We start from the raw sequence: 19,423 nt of genomic DNA, 5'->3' as shown, positions 1-19,423 counted from the left end.
AAATTGTAAACCCTCGCGATCACACATTGTTGATTGGCTGCCGCTATTTACAAACTAGACGAGCTGGAACGCGTTCTGTGTTGCACTGATTGCAAGAAACCAGTCATTCAGCCAGCCAAGCTGTCAGAGAGATATGCATGTTTCATGTTGCCCACTAGTTTTACCTGTCCAGCTTGTTTGCCAAGGCTGTGTCCATATTTTCTTTAATCAAAGCGCACGTTTCCCGACGAAATCTACGTGTAGAGCGGTGGACGGTGAATTTGAAAATACACCAGACATTGAATGGCATTGTGGCAAATATTTGGTGAAACTAAACATAACTTGGAAGTTCCCGAGAAAAATATTCCTAACAAAGTATTCGCACACAATGTTTCGGAGGGAGAGGAACCACAGCGGCAGACTGCGATATGGCCCAGGTAAGGAGTTGGATTATGCTTTCGGTGCTTTGCCTATGGCAGAAGTTGAAAACGTTAGATTTGAAAACCTCTTCACGGTGGTGAAAATAGACATGTCAAGCAATGTTTTTTTTATAATACATAAAAGTCTCAAAGTATTTGGTATTGAAATATACAGTCGTGGCCAAAAGTTTTGAGAATGACAAATATTAATTTTCACAAAGGTTGCCGCTTCAGTGTCTCGATATTTTTGTCAGATGTTACTATGGAATACTGAAGTATATTTACAAGCATTTCATAAGTGTCAAAGGCTTTTATTGACAATTACATCAAGTTGATGCAAAGAGGCAATATTTGGGGTGGCAGGGTAGCCTAGTGGTTAGAGTGTTGGACTAGCAACCGAAAGATTGCGAGTTCAAATTCCCGAGCTGACAAGGCACAAATCTGTCGTTCTGCCCCTGAACATGCAGTCAACCCACTGTTCCTAGGCCATCATTGAAAATAAGAATTTGTTCTTAACTGACTTGCCTAGTAAAAAGGTAAAATAATTACATTTGCAGTGTTAACCATTCTTTTCCAAGACCTCTGTAATCTGCCCTGGTATGCTGTCAATTAACTTCTGGGCCACTGATGGCAGCCCATTCTTGCATAATCAATGCTTGGAGTTTGTCAGAATTTGTGTTTTTTTTTTTTGTCCACCTGCCTCTTGAGGATTGACCACAAATTCTCAATGGGATTAAAGTCTGGGGAGTTTCCTGGCCTTGGACCCAAAATATCAATGTTTTGTTCCCGAGCCACTTAGTTATCACTTTTGCCTTATGGCAAGGTGCTCCATCATGCTGGAAAGGCATTGTTCGTCACCAAACTGTCCCTGGATGGTTGGAAGAAGTTGCTCTCGGAGGATGTGTTTGTACCATTCTTTATTCATGGCTGTGTTCTTAGGAAAAATTGTGAGTGAGCCCACTCCCTTGGCTGAGAAGCAACCCCACACATTAATGGTCTCAGGATGCTTTACTGTTGGCATGACACAGGACTGATGGTAGTGCTCACCTTGTCTTCTCCGGAAAGGGGATTCATCAGAGAAAATTACTTTACAGTTTATAAATACACTGCTCAAAACACTAAAATAACACATCCTAGATCTGAATGAATGAAATATTCTTATTAAATACTTTTTTCTTTACATAGTTGAATTTGCTGACAACAAAATCACACAAAAATTATCAATGGAAATCAAATTTATCAACCCATGGAGGTCTGGATTTGGAGTCACACTCAAAATTAAAGTGGAAAACCACACTACAGGCTGATCCAACTTTGATGTAATGTCCTTAAAACAAGTCAAAATGAGGCTCAGTAGTGTGTGTGGCCTCCACGTGCCTATATGACCTCCCTACAACGCCTGGGCATGCTCCTGATAAGGGGGCGGATGGTCTCCTGAGGGATCTCCTCCCAGACCTGGACTAAAGCATCCTCCAACTCCTGGACAGTCTGTGGTGCAACGTGGCGTTGGTAGATGGAGCGAGACATGATGTCCCAGATGTGCTCAATTGGATTCAGATCTGGGGAACGGGTGGGCCAGTCCATAGGCATCAATGCCTTCCTCTTGCAGGAACTGCTAACACACTCTAGCCACATGAGGTCTAGCATTGTCTTGCATTAGGAGGAACCCAGGGCCAACCGCACCAGCATATGGTCTCACAAGGGGTCTGAGGATCTCATCTCTGTACCTAATGGCAATCAGGCTACCTCTGGCGAGCACATGGAGGGCTGTGCGGCCCCCCAAAGAAATGCCACCCTACACCATGACTGACCCACCGCCTAACCGGTCATGCTGGAGGATGTTGCAGGCAGCAGGACGTTTTCCACGGCGTCTCCAGACTGTCACGTCTGTCACGTGCTCAGTGTGAACCTGCTTTCATCTGTGAAGAGCACAGGGTGCCAGTGGCGAATTTGCCAATCTTGGTGTTCTCTGGCAAGTGCCAAACGTCCTGCACGGTGTTGGACTGTAAGCACAACACCCACCTGTGGACGTCGGGCCCTCATACCACCCTCATGGAGTCTGTTTCTGACCGTTTGAGCAGACAAATGCACATTTGTGGCCTGCTGGAGGTCATTTTGCAGGGCTCTGGCAGTGCTCCTCCTGCTCCTCCTTGCACAAAGGCGGAGGTAGCGTTCCTGCTGCTGGGTTGTTGCCCTCCTACGGCCTCCTCCACGTCTCCTGATGTTCTGGCCTGTCTCCTGGTAGCGCCTCCATGTTCTGGACACTACGCTGACAAACACAGCAAACCTTCTTGCCACAGCTCGCATTGATGTGCCATCCTGGATGAGCTGCACTACCTGAGCCACTTGTGTGGGTTGTAGACTCCGTCTCATGCTACCACTAGAGGGAAAGCACTGCCAGCATTCAAAAGTGACCAAAACATCAGCCAGGAAGCATAGGAACTGAGAAGTGGTCTGTGGTCACCACCTGCAGAACCAGTCCTTTATTGGGGGTGTCTTGCTAATTGCCTATAATTTCCACCTGTTGTCTATTCCATTTGCACAACAGCATGTAAAATGTATTGTCAATCAGTGTTGCTTCCTAAGTGGACAGTTTGATTTCACAGAAGTGTGATTGACTTGGAGTTACATTGTGTTGTTTAGGTGTTCCCTTTATTTTTTTTGAGCAGTATATATATAAATAATTTTGAATTGGTTATATTAAGCAAACCAGATGGCACCATTTTCTTGTTATTTTAATTTACGGATAGCCAGGGGCACACTCCAACACTCAGGCATAATTTACAAAGGGAAGCATGTCTGTTTAGTGAGTCCATTTAGTGAGTATTTTTACTTAAGTGTCTACAGTGGTGTAAAGTAATTATCTTGGATTCAATATGTGTTTTGGTAGCCTGGTCCCAGATCTGTTTGTGTGATCATGTCAACTCCCTGTCATTCCAGTGACAAGGAGCTGACAGGATAACACAAATATATCTGGGACCAGGCTAGAGTTTCTGTGTGTTCACAACATTCACAATGGTTGTTAGAAGCTCCAATGTGAAAGTAGATTTAGATCTTGGTCACACTTTCAATTAATTTGCCCATATTTGTAGTGTTTTACTGCTCTATGTAACTTAACAGAAGTATCTCATATTAAACTAGATCCCTGTTTGTCTTTAAATTAGACATCACACAAAATATTATAAAAAATATTTTAGCTTGCTCTGTCTGCTGAAACTTTTATCCAATGCTGGTGGCTTCATTAAGGCACTGCACTTGATGTAGTCAGAAAAACTGGTTTGCTGTCTTCTCTACTGATACATAGTGCTGAGTTATTTGTGCTTTTTGAGGTTGGTTCAGATTCAATAATTTTTTTAAACACCCTGAAACTACTCCCTACGGCTATGCTCTATGTCACCTCACTGTCTGCATTATTCTTGAGTAGAATAAATAAACTCAGACCAAGACAAGTAAATGACCAAAGGATTATTGTAATTGTAGTTAATTACCAAATGTGCAGAATATTGGTCTGTTGGAAACTACAACTCCCTACTATATAGCACAGTTCAGGCTGGATCTTTATCTCTAGAGAAACTATGCGATGTGCGCATTGAGTTCACAAAATATATTTTTTTAAGCGAAATGGAATTCAAATCATTGAACTGATGTCAGTCAGTTGTTGTTTAAAAGTTGTTTAAAAAACTAAAAGTTGTTTAAAAAACGAAAAATAACTGAAATTTTGGTTAATCGCTCAGCACTACTGATACATGATGTTCTGTAGGGGATGAAATGATAATAGACCAATTATCTGGTTTTTACATATAGTGTAATGTAGATTATCAGTATTATCATAAATCATTACCTCTCCCTCTCTTTCTTGCTATTTGCCCCCAGACCATTGGCTCAAAAGTGGACGGTGACGCTCTTCTTGGGCACGTGTCTCCTTTACTGTGCCAGGATGGCCATGCCAATCTGTGCTGTCAACATGGCCACCACATTTGGCTGGAGCAAGACGCAGTCGGGTGTGGTAATGGGGGGCTTCTTCTGGGGTTACTGCTTCACTCAGGTGCTGGGAGGTCATGTCAGCGACAGGTGGGTCAAACTCTGGTGGTCTGAATGAGAGAAACAATGGCTACCTATTGGGATTGGGATTTGTATTATTTGAGCTTGAGTGATTGCCTGTTATATAATGTCCATGTTAGAAGCTGGAAATCACCTTTCTTGTGTGCTGTGAAGACTGCTCTGTCTCTGCTCATGATTGTTTGTTTTGCCAGAATTGGTGGTGAACGGGTCCTACTTCTTGCCACTACATCCTGGGCTTCCATTACAGCATGCACCCCTCTGTTGGCACAACTGGGCATCAGTTCCCTCACCTCCATGACGGTGGCCAGATTCCTTATGGGGCTATTACAAGGTGAGAGGGTGGAAACAGAGAAAGTCTCTACCCTCTGTCTCCTCTTTTGGAATGGTTTGGTAACTTTGATAACAGCTGCTTTCTCTCAGGTGTCCACTACCCCTCTTTGGCCAGTCTTTGTTCCCAACGAGTAGATGAAGGGGAAAGAGGCTTTCTGATGAGTACCATGGGCAGTGGCTCTTATATGGGGTAAGTTATACATGTAATAACTGAACACAGGTCTCTAATTATACCAACATCCATCTCTGATTTATAATTTAATCATAAATAGCTTTATCTGAAATATGTTCTAAATGCTTCTTCCTCATTGTGCTTCTATGCTTGTGAGTCAGAACACTGATGGTGGGAGGACTGGGGTCCTTGATGTTGGAACGCTATGGCTGGGAGAGTGTGTTCTATGGCGCTGGTCTGCTCTCGGGACTCTGGTCATTGACTGTGTGGAGATTTCTACTGAGAGGTACTCTAGGGTAGCAATATAATAATCTATAGAACTGGTGCTTTGTGCATGAATATATTTTGTTTTAAAGAATCAAAAAATGTGCATTGGATGTGTTGTATGTAATAGTTGTTTCATTGAATTAAGTGGTTGTTCTACGTTCTAGATTTCATATGAGGTGGGCTTCTATAATATATTTCTAGTTTGAAAGTATCTACAAAATGTAATGCATGTATTATACATGTTAGTTGTTTCACTGAATGACGTGGTTGTTATGTACGATTCAAGAGGTTGGCTGCTATAATCATACTGCTTTATATGGTAATGTGTGTTTCGGTTGCAGGTCAAATGAACACAATCCAAGTGCTGTCAAGCCATGGATCCAGTTCGGGTCTGTCAAAGAAACGCTGGCTAAAAATGTTCAAACAGCCCTCTGTGTGGTACAGCTTAAATTTTTGCATATATTGATTGTGGATGTAATACAGTATGGCACGTGGATTTTATGCAAATGTTTTGCAACTTCTTCTATTTACCTTGATGTTGCCTGCTTGCCTGGCTCTACTGCTATTTTTAGTCTCTTGTTCTCCCTCTTTCACATCTCTTCAGTGCCATGGTCTTTGCTCACCTATGCTTCAGCAGTACTTGTTACTCATTGATGTCATGGCTACCAACCTTTTTCAAAGATACATATCCGCACGCCAAGGTATTAAACCTTTATCTCTTCAGCCACTTTCTTTACCTTATCCAAAAAGCATGTCTTACCTATACTGGCCTTCTTCACCCAAAATAATAAATAGTCTAACCATTGCAATTTAGTGTAATCTGTATTGTAACTCATACTTCTAATATATGTTATTCCAGGGATGGGTGTGTAACGTAATTCCATGGTTGGTTGCAATCGCATCTGCGCTCTTTGGAGGCATAATTTCGGATCACCTCATTCAGCAGGGTACAAGAATGACAGATTAGAGTACAACATTTGTTTGTTTTGCTGCTTCCTTAGTAAGTTATTGAAGCCATTTCATAGTAACAGACTGTTTTTTGTTCTAGGATTTCGAACATCATCTGTTAGGAAGATGATGCAGGTAAGCTTACCTGGTTTAGAATCGCTAACTTATATTCTTGTGTAACTGAACCCAATATTCAGTGGTTTGTGGACAGAGAGAACGTACAGGTATACATAAGAGATTTGTTCAGACAGGTTAGAGCTCCCCATTTTCATGCCAGACAAGGCAATCAGACATATCCTTGGGGCTCAGGCAATTATTTCCCCTGACTAACATACAGTGAGGTCTGAAATTATTGACACCCTTGAAAAAGATTAGCAATAATGACTGTATAAAATGGATAATGAAAAAACTGTTATAAAATTATTATAATAATTTAAACATTTGCTCAGAGAAAGATAATACTTTTTTCTCAAAAAGGTAGGGGTCAAAATTATTGACACCCTTAAAGATTCTTATAAATAAAGTAGTCAAAGTTTAGTCTTTGGTCCCATATTCCTAGCACGCAATGAATGGCTACATCAAGCTTGTGACTCTACAAACTTGTTGGGTGCATTTGCAGTTAGTTTCGGTTGTTTCAGATTATTTTGTACCCAATAGAATGTAATTGTAAAAATGTATTGTGTAATTTTAGAGTCACTTTTATTGAAAATAAGAATAAAATGTTTCTAAACACTTCTACATTAATGTGGATGATACCATGATTATGGATAATCCTGAATGAATCGTGAATAATGATGATTGAGAAATACAGAGGGTCAAAGATCATACCCCCAAGACATTATCAATAACAGGGGAGGTTAGCATGTCTTATCTGTGACTCTCTGTAACTTTCTCACGATTCATTCAGGATTATCCGTAATCATGCTATCATCCACTATAATGACATACAACATAATGACATACAACAATAATGACATGAAATAATTTGAAACACGATCAAAACGAACTGCAAATGCATCCAACAAGTAGAGTAGAGTCACAAGCTTGATGTAGTCATTGCGGGCTAGGAATATGCTACCAAATACTGAACTTTTAACTACTTTATAAGAATAGTTAAGGATGTCAATCATCTTGATCCCTATGTTTTTGAGATAAATTATATAATTTCCCTTTTTTTTCATACAAAATAGCTCAGTATTTGAATTATTTATTTTATACAGTCATTATTGCTCATCTTTGTCAAGGGTCTCAATAATTTCTTATCTGACATAACAGGATTAGTTACAGTTCAGTGGCTTGCGAAAGTTTTCACCCCCATTGGCATTTTTCCTATTTTGTTGCCTTACAACCTGGAATTGACATGGACTTTTGGGGGTTTGTGTCATTTGATTTACACAGCATGCATACCACTTTGAAGATGCAAATAGTTTTTTCTTGTGAAACAAAGAAGAAATAAGATTAAAAAACTGAAACCATGAGCATGCATAACTATTCACCCCCCCAAAGTCAATACTTTATAGAGCCATCAAATCAAATCAAATTTTATGTCACATACACATGGTTAGCAGATGTTAGTGCGAGTGTAGCGAAATGCTTGTGCTTCTAGTTCCGACAATGCAGTAATAACTAACAAGTAATCTAGCTAACAATTCCAAAACTACTACCTTATACACACAAGTGTAAGGGGATAAAGAATATGTACATAAGATATATGAATGAGTGATGGTACAGAGCGGCATAGGCAAGATACAGTAGATGGTATTGAGTGCAGTATATACATATGAGATGAGTATGTAAACAAAGTGGCATAGTTAAAGTGGCTAGTGATACATAAGTGGCTGTTTAACATGCTGATGGCCTTGAGATAGAAGCTGTTTTTCAGTCTTTCGGTCCCAGCTTTGATGCACCTGTACTGACCTCGCCTTCTGGATGATAGCGGGGTGAACAGGCAGTGGCTCGGGTGGTTGTTGTCCTTGATGATCTTTATGGCCTTCCTGTGACATCGGGTGATGTAGGTGTCCTGGAGGGCAGGTAGTTTGCCCCCAGTGATGCGTTGTGCAGACCGCACTACCCTCTGGAGAGCCTTACGGTTGTGGGCAGAGCAGTTGCCGTACCAGGCGGTGATACAGCCCGACAGGATGCTCTCGATTGTGCATCTGTAGAAGTTTGTGAGTGCTTTTGGTGACAAGCCGAATTTCTTCAGCCTCCTGAGGTTGAAGAGGCGCTGCTGCGCCTTCTTCACGATGCTGTCTGTGTGGGTGGACCAATTCAGTTTGTCTGTGATGTGTACGCCGAGGAACTTAAAACTTACTACCAAAACTCATGGACCATGCAAGGAGGGCATTATTCAGAGAGGCAACAAAGAGACCAAAGATAACCCTGAAGGAGCTGCGAAGCTCCACAGAGGAGATTGGAGTATCTGTCCATAGGACCCCTTTAAGCAGTACACTCCACAGAACTGGGCTTTACCTAAGAGTGGCCAGAACAAAAGCCATTGCTTTTTCCTTTTGCAGCAATTACAGCTGCAAGTCTCTTTGGGGTATGTCTCTATAAGCTTGGCACATCTAGCCACTGGGATTTTTGCCAATTCTTCATGGCAAAACTGTTCCAGCTTCTTCAAGTTGGATGGGTTCTGCTGGTGGACAGCAATATTTAAGTCATACCACAGATTCACAATTGGATTAAGGTCTGGGCTTTGACTAGGCCAATCCAAGACATTGAAATGTTTCCCCTTAAACCACTCGAGTGTTGCTTTAGCAGTATTCTCAGGGTCATTGTCCTGCTGGAAGGTGAACCTCCATCCCAGTCTCAAATCTCTGGAAGACCAAAACAGGTTTCCCTCAAGAATGTCACTGTATTTATCAGCATCCATCATTTCTTCAATTCTGACCAGTTTCCCAGTCCCTGCCTATGAAAAATATCCCTATGGGGAAGGTTTTCTCAGGGTGATGAGAGGTGTTGGGTTTGCACCAAACATAGCGTTTTCCTTGATTGCCAAAAAGCTAAATTTTAGTCTCATCTGACCAGAGAACCTTCTTCCATATGTATGGGGAGTCTCCCAAATGCCCTTTGGCGAACACCAAACGTGTTTGCTTATTTTCTTCTTTAAGCAATGGCTTTTGTTCTGGCCACTCTTAGGTAAAGCCCAGTTCTGTGTACTGCTTAAAGGAGTCCTATGGACAGATACTCCAATCTCCTCTGTGGAGCTTCGCAGCTCCTTCAGGGTTATCTTTGGTCTCTTTGTTGCCTCTCTGAATAATGCCCTCCTTGCATGGTCCATGAGTTTTGGTGGGTGGCCCTCTCTTGGCAGGTTTGTTGTGGTGCCAAAATATTTCAATTTTTATAATGGATTTAATGGTGCTCCGTGGGATGTTCAAAGTTTTGGATATTTTTTATCACCCAACCCTGATCTGTACTTCTTCCCCACTTTGTCCCTGACCTGTTTGGAGAGCTCCTTGGTCTTCATGGTGCTGCTTGCTTGATGGTCCCCTTGCTTAGTGGTGTTGCAGACTCTGGGGCCTTTCAGAACAGGTGTATATTTACTGAGATCATGTGACATATCATGTGACACTTAGATTGCACACAGGTGGACTTCATTTAACTAATTATGTGACTTCTGAAGGTAATTGATTGCAACAGATCTTATTTAAGGGCTTCATAGCAAAGGGGGTGAATATATACAGTTGAAGTCGGAAGTTTACATACACTTAAGTTGGAGTCATTAAAACTAGTTTTTCAACCACTCCACAAATTTATTTTTAACAAACTATGGTCTTGGAAGCCGGTTAGGACATCTACTTTGTGCATGACACAAGTCATTTTCCCAACAATTGTTTACAGACAGATTATTTCACTTATAATTCACTGTATCACAATTCCAGTGGGTCAGAAGCTTACATACACTAAGTTGACTGTGCCTTTAAACAGCTTGGAAAATTCCAGAAAAATATGTCATGCTTTCTGATAAGCTAATTGACATCATTTGAGTCAATTGGAAGTGTACATGTGGATGTATTTCAAGGCCTACCTTCAAACGCAGTGCCTCTTTGCTTGACATCATGGGAAAATCAAAATAAATCAGCCAAGACCTCAGAAAGAAAATGTGTAGACCTCCACAAGATTAGTTCATCCTTGGGAGCAATTTCCAAACTCCTGAAGGTACCACGTTCATCTGTACAAATAATAGCATGCAAGTATAAACACCATGGGACCACGCAGCCGTCATAATGCTCAGGAAAGAGACGCGTTCTGTCTCCTAGAGATTAATGTACTTTGGTGCACCAAGTGCAAATCAATCCCAGGACTAAAGCAAAGGACCTTGTGAAGATGCTGGAGGAAATAGGTACAAAAGTATCTATATCCACAGACAAAGATCATACTTTTTTGAGAAATGTCCTCTAGTCTGATGAAACAAAAATAGAACTGTTTGGCCGTAATGACCATTGTTATGTTTGGAGGAAAAAAGGGGAGGCTTGCAAGCCGAAGAACACCATCCCAACCGTGAAGCATAGGGGTGGCAGCATCATGTTGTGGGGGTGCTTTGCTGCAGGAGGGAGTGGTGCACTTCACAAAATAGTTGGCATCATGAGGCATAAGGACCACAAAGTCAAGGTATTGGAGTGGCCATCACAAAGCCCTGACCTCAATCCCATAGAAAATTTGTGGGCAGAACTGAAAACGTGTGTGCGAGCAAGGGGGCCTACAAACCTAACTCCGTTACACCAGCTCTTTCAGGAGGAATGGGACAAAATTCACTCAACTTATTGTGGGAAGCTTGTGGTAGGCTACCCGAAACGTTTGACCCAAGTTAATCAATTTAAAGGCAATGCTACCAAATACTAATTGAGTGTATGTCAACTTCTGACCCAGTGGGAATGTGATGAAAGAAATAAAAGCTGAAATAAATCATTCTCTCTACTATTGTTCTGACATTTCACTTTCTTAAAATAAAGTGGTGATCTAACTGACCTAAAACAGGGAATTTTTTACTATGATTAAATGTCAGGAATTGTGAAAATCTGAGTTTAAATGTACTTAGCTAAGGTGTATGTAATCTTCCGACTTCAACTGTATGCACACACCACTTTTCTGGGGGGTGTTTTGTAGAATTTTTGAAACAATACATTTTTTTCAATTCACCAATTTGAACTATTTTGTGTATGTCCATTTCATAAAATTAAAATAAAAATCCATTTAAATTACAGGTTGTAATGCAACAAAATAGGAAAATGCCAAGGGGGGTGGATACCTTTGCATGGCACTCTATCTCTTGAAATGGGGAATTTAAGTTAAAGTGGCACTCCAGTCTATTTTTCACCTCTTTATCACCTGATTTACTTTACAAAAGGTATTGACATAGCACAAGTGGGGGGTGTGCTTTTCCTCTTTAGTTCTCTATTGTTCCTCAAGAAAGGGTGAGGCTGATGACATCACAGATTCCCATCAAAATGACTCCTTAAATGCCCTACTCCCTTGAAGTTTGCACTTGTGTCTAAAAAAACACAATTTTGTTCAAAACATATTTTTTTTACCCTTCAATGTGTGTACTTTACTGTCTTTATACTTTGGTTATCGCTTTTCAAAAGTATGTTTTCAAAAGTGTTCATAAATCGCTAGAGGACATCTTTAAATAAGTCGATCGGTGTGTTTCTCTCTCTCCTCATACAGTTCATGTCCATGGGTGTGTCCAGTGTGTTCCTCCTGCTACTCTGCAGGCCACTCTCATTCCCTTCCGCTGTGATCTTTGTCTCTGCTGCTATGGGCCTGGCCACCTTCAACAGCAGGTGTGTTTCTGTGTGTGTGTGTTTATGTAACATTATTCAATCCACATAATAGAAGTATACCCATATTACTGGATGAGAAGGGTAACTTCTCATCCAGTAATAGAGTTATTAGTATACTAACCCGTTGCCATTGTCCCCATGTGCTAGTGGTGTGTCTGTGAATGTACAGGACCTAGCCCCATCGTGCGCTGGAGCCTTGTTTGGTCAGTTTTTTAAAAACAATTTTAAAATTGAACCTTTATTTAACTAGGCAAGTCAGTTAAGAACTAATTCTTATTTACAATGACGGCCTACACCTGCCAAACCCGGACATCGCTGGACCAATTGTGCCCAGCGTCGTCTGGGTTTGGCCGTTGTAGGCCGTCATTGTAAATAAGAATGTATCTTAACTGGACACTGTCAGTATCTTTGGGTATCATTGTCTTCCTATTCCATTTGTTCCATTTTGATTGACAAACAAATATTTTGTTCCCAAAAATGAATATATTTTTTTCTCCACAGGATTTATGAATATGTGTGGAGCTTTCACAGGTAGGTATTAAATATCAATCCCCCATGTATACTGTACATCAGAATGATATAATGCTCACGGTTAAGTGTATTAAAGGCCTATGTACTGTATTTGACTGTGTAAATGAGACCAGTTTGTGTATCCCACAGGCCTGGTGCTGGTCTATGTTTCTGGATACCTGATTGAGGTCACAGCTTCCTGGGGTTACGTGTTCTCACTCTTCACAATGGTGAATACCATGGGCCTCGGAGTATTCCTCATGTTTGGAGAAGCCAACCGTGTGGACTTGTGGAATTTGTCTGAAGTCACTCGTGTATGACCCACACAAAGACACTGCCAATAACTTAGTGTGTATATCTGTGTAGGCTATAATGTCAGTCTAACAAAATGGTTTGTGTAGAGGATTGCAGGCCTTACTACAATATGCCTATGAAAAAATGACTTGTTTGACATGTTTTAAATTATGCCTTCGTGCACCAGGTCTGAGAATAAGATGCTTTAAAATATTTATAATTCAATGTTGCTTCACTTGCTAGAACTTTGAAAACATTATCTATTGTCCCTGAAATTGAAAAGTGAAACAAGACAACAGTAAACATGTCATCCCCCATGAATGATGCAGCCTCCACCATTGGGCCAATTGAGATATCTTGTGTGACTAACACATTTTAGTTGACCACAGATGAGCTTTTATATATCTAACAATGGAAATAAATGTCTTTAAAAATGGAGGGCAGTTAGCCTGGGTACCAGTCCAGGTCTTGACATTCAGGTAAATTTGCCAGTGGCACACTGGGCCAGTACCAAGTGAAAACTACTGGCCTGAATTTTTAAATTACTGACCCAGGCCAAGATATCAGGAAAGCACGCAGAATTTAAATCTGGGTGATTTCACGTTTCATTTGCAGTTTGGGCAAATACCTTATATTATAGCCAACCATAAAATCACATATTTATTTACACTGATTGTTTGGAAAACAAAAATAAAACCATGCCCCCCTCTCAATGATGACATATAGCCTATATTAAACTGTTTAAAATGTAATATTCCCCTCCAAAAATTAGCCTAGTAACATATTGATGAAAAGCAATATCTTTAGATGGTCTATATGATCAAGCAGGTGTGCTATTTTAGCAATAAGCATGATCACCTGTCTGACCCATTATCCTGGCTATATGGCTGAAGCATGAGGTTGCTTCTCTACATGGTTTACCCCAAAAGGCTAATCATTAGCTATGTCACAGACTAAATATGACCTTGTTGCTTGTATAATATCTTTAAAAAAAACTCCCACTGGCATTCATAAAATCATGTAATTGTTATGTTTATAAATAGTGTAATTGTGTGAATTGTACAGTAAATAGAGGCCTACGTAAAACACATGCGAATGGCTGACACGCTTCACGCAGTAACTTTTTTAAATTGTCATGATAAACACTAAAGATTGTAAAACGCTGCCAATTGGAGTTGAGAAATAAATATAGCCCTATAACACCGTAACGCTGGGATCCCGCTCTTTTCAATAATTTCCATTAAAACGGTTGTATTTTCCAGAGATTGCATTTAAGATTGTTGCGCAGAGACTGGGTTTATTAGAACAGATTTATTTCTGCGCAGCAATCAGCAGTGTCCATAGTTCTGCGCTCTTGCCACCTGACAGTTGATATTCAACGAATAAATAAACCACTCATGAACAGCTTCGGGAATTAATCTGATTTTTAAACAATTATATAGGCCTAGACTACAGCATAGCATTATTACAATATTGATTTTTGTATTTAACCAACAAGTGATTTGTGTAAATAGGCTAATGTTCATGTATTGACAAGCAAGCAGCTCCATAGTGTAGGCCTACATGGTCCGTGGACCTTACATAAACCTTTATTTGCTAATAATGACATCGCTATGTCTGATATGAAAAAATATTGAAAGGTGGAGGACTTTTGAATGGTGTGCGGAAGTTCAACAATGAATTGATGGGCTTCCCGCCTCCACTTGGGCGGGTGTATCCAGGAAGTTGAGGAAGGGCGTCACTCGAGATGGACATGGAAGGCTTTGACATTATTGACACCGCTTGGAAGCAGGTTGATAACAAGTGTGAAGCGTCAGTTGTTGGGAAGATTGTGAATGTATGAATACAAGTAGCTTAAATAGCCTATATATTTTTTGAAAATGTAGTCTACTGTCCCAAGCGGGCCATATGAAAGCTTGATTAACTGGCCAGGTCAGCCGGTAGCCCTGAATGTCGAGCTTTGCAGTCTCTAGCTAATCCACTCCTTATATAGCCTATACTCCATGTCATGTGCCAAATAAAAAACGCCACCTGCTGGAGAAGACAGATTTTGTTCCGATTTATCCCTCTCGCTTAGCCTATTCCTCTCTGGTGTGACTCACAAATATCAGTTAATAACTATAGCTCCCGCCTTGGGCCAATTAGTGTAATTTTGTAAATACCAGATTTCAATGGCAAAACGCATAATTCACCCACCTTTCGTAAACATCGGGCCAGTGCTGTCCGAGATATCTCGTGTGACTAACAGATGGAGAGACAGAAGGACGATGGAGACCGATCCACAATCCCTCCCCGATTTAACCTTGGGGGACAATAAACAAAGCTAGTAGAAAGCAACTTCACGAGCATCAGTGCAGTTTCAGCACCATAGCCAGTGGAGAGCGACTACCGTAGCTTTGATGGGACTGATCATGTCAACATCATACTTTCAAATTCTTAGCTAGCAAGCTAGACAAGCAGTCATCATCATGAATAAAGTCGACAATGTACTGGCAAATCCTTTCAATCCTTGTCATATGAAGAGAAAGTATAGCTAAAACATAGCTATTGGACATAAACAATACACAACAAGTTGGAAATCGCAAATGTAGTATGATCTAAAATAAGGACGCGTGACAACGAGATTCTAGCTCCAGCCTGTTTATTAACCTAACCCTCGCATGTCCTACATAGGTACCGATACCCCCAAGGGACATCCTACTACATCTTCCCCTCTCCCTTGAACAAGAACTCAACATGCATAACCACTGAAGCATAACTGAAATGTAATTTGGAAACCAGTATTATTCTTTAACATGCTACTTCCCATCCTGAAACAGTATGAAAGCATTAAATCACACAGTATGAACATTAACTTAGGTACAGTCTCTTTTTGCTGGGTATGGTCCCCAACAGTATGTTTTCTCTTCACGTAACATAGTCTTTCAGCCACTCTAGTGGCTTCACATCCCTTTTTGGGCGTGCTTGTGGCTCTGTGAGCATTCTCTCTCCTTCACCCTCTTTTTTTGCATTTTCTGTGGCCTCCGTCTGTGTGGCTGGTAGATCTGGAAGAGCTCTGGGGTGTGTTTTGTTCCTTCGTACCTCTTCTGAGCCTGTGTCCACCACATGGAGTGTGGGGCATCCGCTTTCCTCAGCACTATTGCTGGTGTCTTTGAGTTTGTAATCCACACACGTTGACCTTCGGTCAGCTCTGGCCTCTCCTTAGCACGGTGTCTCCGATTAAAGTCTCCAGTTTGCATTTGTTTCACCCGTTTGTCCCTCTCAGTGAAGGCCTTCCTGTTAGGCCATCGGGGTTTAAGCTGAGCCGGCGAGATAGGCAATGGGGAACGCAGCCTCCTACCCATCAGGAGCTCGGCAGGCGACAGCCCATGATGCAGTGGTGTAACTCTGTAAGCTAACAGAGCCCTGTATGGATCCTTGTTCTTTTTCAGCAGTCCCTTGACTGTTTTCACAGCTCTCTCTGCCTCACCATTACTCTGTGCATGGTAGGGGCTACTGGTCACATGTATGAAGTCATATTCTGCGGCAAAAGCAGAAAAGGAGCTCGCAGAGTACTGGGGAGCGTTATCTGTAACCAGGACCTCAGCGATCCCTTGCCTGGAATTTTTTAAACTTTAATCCATTGATAACACCAGCTGATGTGGTTATGGGTGTCTTTGCTATTTCACTGTATCTTGAGTAGTAATCTACCACTAGCAGATAAGTGTCATTTTTCCAATAGAACATATCCGCCCCTACCTTTTGCCATGGCCGTTTTGGCAGCTCCGTTGCCATCATTGGCTCCGGATGACAAGGTTGACATTTTGTACAGACCTCACACTGGGCCACTAGCTTGGCAATCTGGGTACTCAGACCAAGCCACCACACTGACTGTTGAGCCCTCAGTCTGCATTTGGTTATCCCCATGTGTCCATAATGCACTCTGTCTAGCATTTCTGGTTGTAGAGTCTCTGGGATAACTATCCGTTGTCCTTTCATGAGAAGATCTCCATTACAGTGGAAGTCACTTTGGTGTACCCAATAGGGCTTCAGCAGTTGAGGCAGTTCCTCCTGCCTGGGCCATCCCTTTTTGCACTGCTGCACTATCTGTTGGCAGATGTGGTCTCGTTGTTGCTCCTCTGCAATCTGCTACAGTTTGGTCTGAGATGCAGGTAGACTGTCCCTTATTGCATTAATGGACACCTGTACCTCACCCTCTAGACATTGCTCCTCCTCTGATAATGGACGTTTAATTGGGGCCCTGGAGAGTGCATCTGCTGTGATCAGTGCCTTCCCTGGCACATACACCATCTTGTAGGTGAACCTCAGTAATCTGAGGCGGAAGGCAAGTCATCCAGTGCCTTTGTCCCTAACAGAGCCAACAGTATTTTGTGGTCAGTCTCTGCTGTAAACTGCAGGCCAATAAGGTATTGGCTGAGCCTTTCACATGCCCATGTGATAGCCAACGCCTCCTTCTCCACTTGAGCATATCTTTGCTCTGTGTCGGATAAGCTTCAGGAGATGTATGCTATTGGACGCCACTCCATGTTGTCCTGCATCTGTGTGAGGACCGCCCCTAGCCCAAAGGATGATGCATTTGCTGATACTTTTGTCTCGGCGTAGGGACGGTACTGGGCCAGCACTCTCTGTGAGGCCATATCTCCTTTGATTTTGTCAAACGCTACCTGTTGCATGTGACCCTATCACCAGTCATTCTCTTTGGCTAGTAAGTCTTTCAGAGGTTTGGTTGTATCTGAGAACTATGGGAGGAACTTACCCACATATGTGGCCATGCCTAAGAAGGTCCTGACTTCAGCCACATTGTGGGGTCTGGGCATATCTGTGATGGCTCTAATCCAGCTGCACTGATTTTGTGTCCCAAGAACAAGACCTCTGATTGTGCAAAAGTGCATTTTTCATTGAGTGTCGGGCCAGTCTCCTGAAGTCGGGTCAGAACTGCTGTGATCCTTACGTCATGTTCTGCTCTGTCCCTTCCGCACACGAGCACATCGTCCGCGTGGACTATGACGTCTTTGGAAATGCTCAGGACCAGAAGCGATTCCAAATGGCAAAACATTAAAACAGTAACGTCCAAACGGTGTTATAAACGTTGTGAGTGCCCTACTCTCTGATGACAGCGGTATCTGCCAGAAACCTGAGCAGGCATCCAGCTTTGTGAAGACTTGTGAGGCATCCAACTGAGCCAGTGACTGCTCCACTGATGGTAAGATGTGTCTCTCTCTGCAGAGTGCCTCATTCAATTTAGTCATGTCCACACAGATCCTTATTTCCCCATTGGCTTTTGGGACCACCACCATCCCTGCACACCAGTCTGTGGGACTCTCTATTTTAGACACCGCCCCAATTTCTTCCATCCTCCCCAACTCTTCCTTTACTCTGGCCAATAAAGGGATAGGCACCCGGCGGGGGGTGGTAAGGGCATAGGGGACAGCATCCTCTTTCAGGCAGATTTTGTAGTCACCTTGTATCCTTCCTAGAAATTCCTGGGAATTTCTTTTTGAAAACATCACCTGGGTCCTCCAGTTCGCTCACTCTCTCAATGAGTTGCAATGCTTCAATTGCTGACAGCCCCAGCAACGGTCTGGCTAGAGAGTCAATGACGAAGACAGGCTGGATGGCACTTTTGTCTTTACTCTCCAGTTTAATCACCAACTGCCCTACCACTGGTAAAATCTTATTACTGGGCCCGTACACTTTTTTGTTTGTGGAGAGCAAAGGGCCATCTCTGCTATAGCTATACAGCCTAGTTGGGATAGCTGTCACTGCTGCCCAAGTGTCTAGTTTAAATGACACAACCTCCCCATTGAGTTTAATGTCTGAATGCCAGCCAGCATTGTTTTGCTTTACTTCTTCCATAAAGATGCTGTCCTGCTGTACCTCCTCTGAGACCTCATGCATTTGCTTTAATCGACAGACAGCTGAAAAGTGTCCTCTCCAAGACTGCTTCCATCACGTGGACTGGGAGATGTTTCGTATTGCGTCAGACAACAACATTGACGAATACGCTGATACGGTGTGCGAGTTCATTAGAACGTGCGTTGAAGATGTCGTTCCCATAGCAACGATTAAAACATTCCCTAACCAGAAACCGTGGATTGATGGCAGCATTCGTGTGAAACTGAAGGCACGAACCACTGCTTTTAATCAGGGCAAGGTGTCTGGTAACATGACTGAATACAAACAGTGCAGCTATTCCCTCCGCAAGGCTATCAAACAAGCTAAGCGCCAGTACAGAGACAAAGTAGAATCCCAATTCAACGGCTCAGACACAAGAGGCATGTGGCAGGGTCTACAGTCAATCACGGACTACAGGAAGAAACCCAGCCCAGTCACGGACCAGGATGTCTTGCTCCCAGGCAGACTAAATAACTTTTTGCCCGCTTTGAGGACAATACAGTGCCACTGACACGGCCTGCAACGGAAACATGCGGTCTCTCCTTCACTGCAGCCGAAGTGAGTAAGACATTTAAACGTGTTAACCCTCGCAAGGCTGCAGGCCCAGACGGCATCCCCAGCCGCGCCCTCAGAGCATGCGCAGACCAGCTGGCCGGTGTGTTTACGGACATATTCAATCAATCCCTATACCAGTCTGCTGTTCCCACATGCTTCAAGAGGGCCACCATTGTTCCTGTTCCCAAGAAAGCTAAGGTAACTGAGCT

The 19,423-nt window shown here is 42.4% G+C and overlaps 1 protein-coding gene across 1 annotated transcript; it reads left to right on the top strand.

The window, feature by feature from the left end:
• The first annotated feature begins 80 nt into the window (after positions 1-80).
• On the top strand, positions 81-13,972 carry LOC112216203 (solute carrier family 17 member 9-like). The gene is made up of 13 exons (XM_024376028.2): positions 81-416; positions 4,272-4,469; positions 4,652-4,791; positions 4,881-4,980; positions 5,124-5,248; positions 5,571-5,667; positions 5,834-5,930; positions 6,089-6,176; positions 6,278-6,312; positions 11,845-11,960; positions 12,108-12,163; positions 12,462-12,491; positions 12,621-13,972. The coding sequence occupies exons 1-13, from the start codon at positions 283-285 to the stop codon at positions 12,788-12,790; spliced, it is 1,386 nt and encodes a 461-aa protein (XP_024231796.1). The 5' UTR covers positions 81-282; the 3' UTR covers positions 12,791-13,972.
• Positions 13,973-19,423: the final 5,451 nt, after the last annotated feature.

Source organism: Oncorhynchus tshawytscha, linkage group LG16, assembly GCF_018296145.1.
Source record: "Oncorhynchus tshawytscha isolate Ot180627B linkage group LG16, Otsh_v2.0, whole genome shotgun sequence".
NCBI classification, from domain to species: Eukaryota; Metazoa; Chordata; class Actinopteri; order Salmoniformes; family Salmonidae; genus Oncorhynchus; species Oncorhynchus tshawytscha.
The sequence above is the reverse complement of the archived record's forward strand: the minus strand, read 5'-3'. Positions and strand labels throughout refer to the sequence as shown.